This window comes from Neomonachus schauinslandi, chromosome 10 (genome assembly GCF_002201575.2).
Source record: "Neomonachus schauinslandi chromosome 10, ASM220157v2, whole genome shotgun sequence".
Taxonomy (NCBI): domain Eukaryota; kingdom Metazoa; phylum Chordata; class Mammalia; order Carnivora; family Phocidae; genus Neomonachus; species Neomonachus schauinslandi.
In genome coordinates, this window is record NC_058412.1 from 8,135,582 (window position 1) to 8,136,986 (window position 1,405).

General features: G+C 69.0%; 1 protein-coding gene across 3 annotated transcripts in view; it reads left to right on the top strand.

Annotated features, from left to right (window-relative positions):
- The first annotated feature begins 328 nt into the window (after positions 1-328).
- SLC66A3 (solute carrier family 66 member 3) overlaps positions 329-1,405 on the top strand; it is a 24,284-nt gene continuing 23,207 nt past the window's right edge. For all 3 annotated transcript variants that reach the window (XM_021697652.1, XM_021697651.1, XM_044918871.1), the window contains exon 1: positions 329-577. In XM_021697652.1, the coding sequence (XP_021553327.1) occupies positions 435-577 (143 nt within the window). In that variant the 5' untranslated portion in view covers positions 329-434. The remainder of the gene's footprint in view (positions 578-1,405) is intronic.

The window sequence follows — 1,405 nt, forward strand, 5'->3', positions numbered from 1 at the left end:
CGACGGGGGGATGCGGGGAGGGGTCTGGGCGAGCCCGGCACAAGGTGGAAGGCGGGGTGGCGGGGGTGGTGAGGAACGGCCCGGGGCGGGGCGGGGAGCGGAGAAGTGGGCGGAGGAGCGGGCCCGGGACTGGGCGGCCCCGGGGCGGACCTGGGGAAGGGTCAAGGCGCGGGGCGGGGCGGACGGGCGCGGGGAGGGGTGAGGACCGGACCCGGGCGGGGCGGGGCGGGGCGCGGAGATCGGGGCGGAGGCGCGGTGCCCAAGTGGGCGGCCCCCGGCGGGGCGGCCCCCGGGCGTGGGCGGGGCGCCCAGGGAAAGGCGGAAGGACTCGGCGCGCGGGGCGGCCCAGCGCAGAGCTGTTTCCTTCCCTCACGCAGCGGCGCCCCCGCCGAGCCCCCAAGTCCGGAGCCCGAGCCCCCAGCCCCGCGGGCGCCATGCGGGAGCAGCTGCTGTTGTTCTGCAACTGGAGCACGCTGGGCGTGTGCGCCGCGCTCAAGCTGCCGCAGATCTTCGCGGTGCTGGCGGCGCGCAGCGCGCGGGGCATCAGCCTCCCGAGTTTACTTCTGGAGCTGGCGGGGTAAGGCCAGGGCGGCTGCCCTCTCCCCACCGTCTCTGCGGCCTGGAGGGGCCGGGAGCCCTGGAGCGCCGCGGGTCTAACTGAGTAGACCCGGAGAGCGGAGCCGAAAGCACCCGGCCTCTGGGGAGGCACTTCCCGTGGCCGCTCACCTCCCCTGATTAGTTGCGGCTCACCGCGCGGACGGCGCACGCCCATTTTACAGATGTGGAAACCGACACCCGGCGAAACCATCACCCCGCCGGCAGCCACAGACCGACTGAGCGGCTTTGAGCGAGCCATTTGCACCTGGAGGCTCTGTCATAGAGATCCTCCCCCCTCCATTATCCCTTTTCTCGGGTCTCGGTTTCCTCGCGTGTAAAATGAGGGGTTGAACTATAAATTCTAAGGATCCTCTGGCTTTTAAGAGTTACACGTAGGGGGAGGGGGATTCAGAGAATGGGGAGCTCTTTGGAGGGAGAAAAGGAGGACTTGAATCCGGCCACAGCCGGCCAGAGAGGAGCCAGGGCCGCCCCGAGAGCTCTCATCCGTCAGAAATCCGGAGTGGATGCCCTGACTCCATATTTAAGGATATAAACGCGAAAAGCAGAGTTGTAAAACTCCGTTGGGAAGATTCGAATTGGTGGGAAAGTAGGCACATGAAACCCGGCAGTCTAGCCGCGCGCCCGTGGCAAGGCCGGGGCCTCCCCACCTCGCTCCTCGCCGGTCCGCGTCCCCGCATTATCACCCCGCGACAGTGCGGGCCGGTCCTCGGGGGAAGCACGCCCTGGACTGGCAGCCGGCTGGTTGACCCCGGGGGTCCGTTGGAAAAAAGCCAGGGGCCAGGGAGGG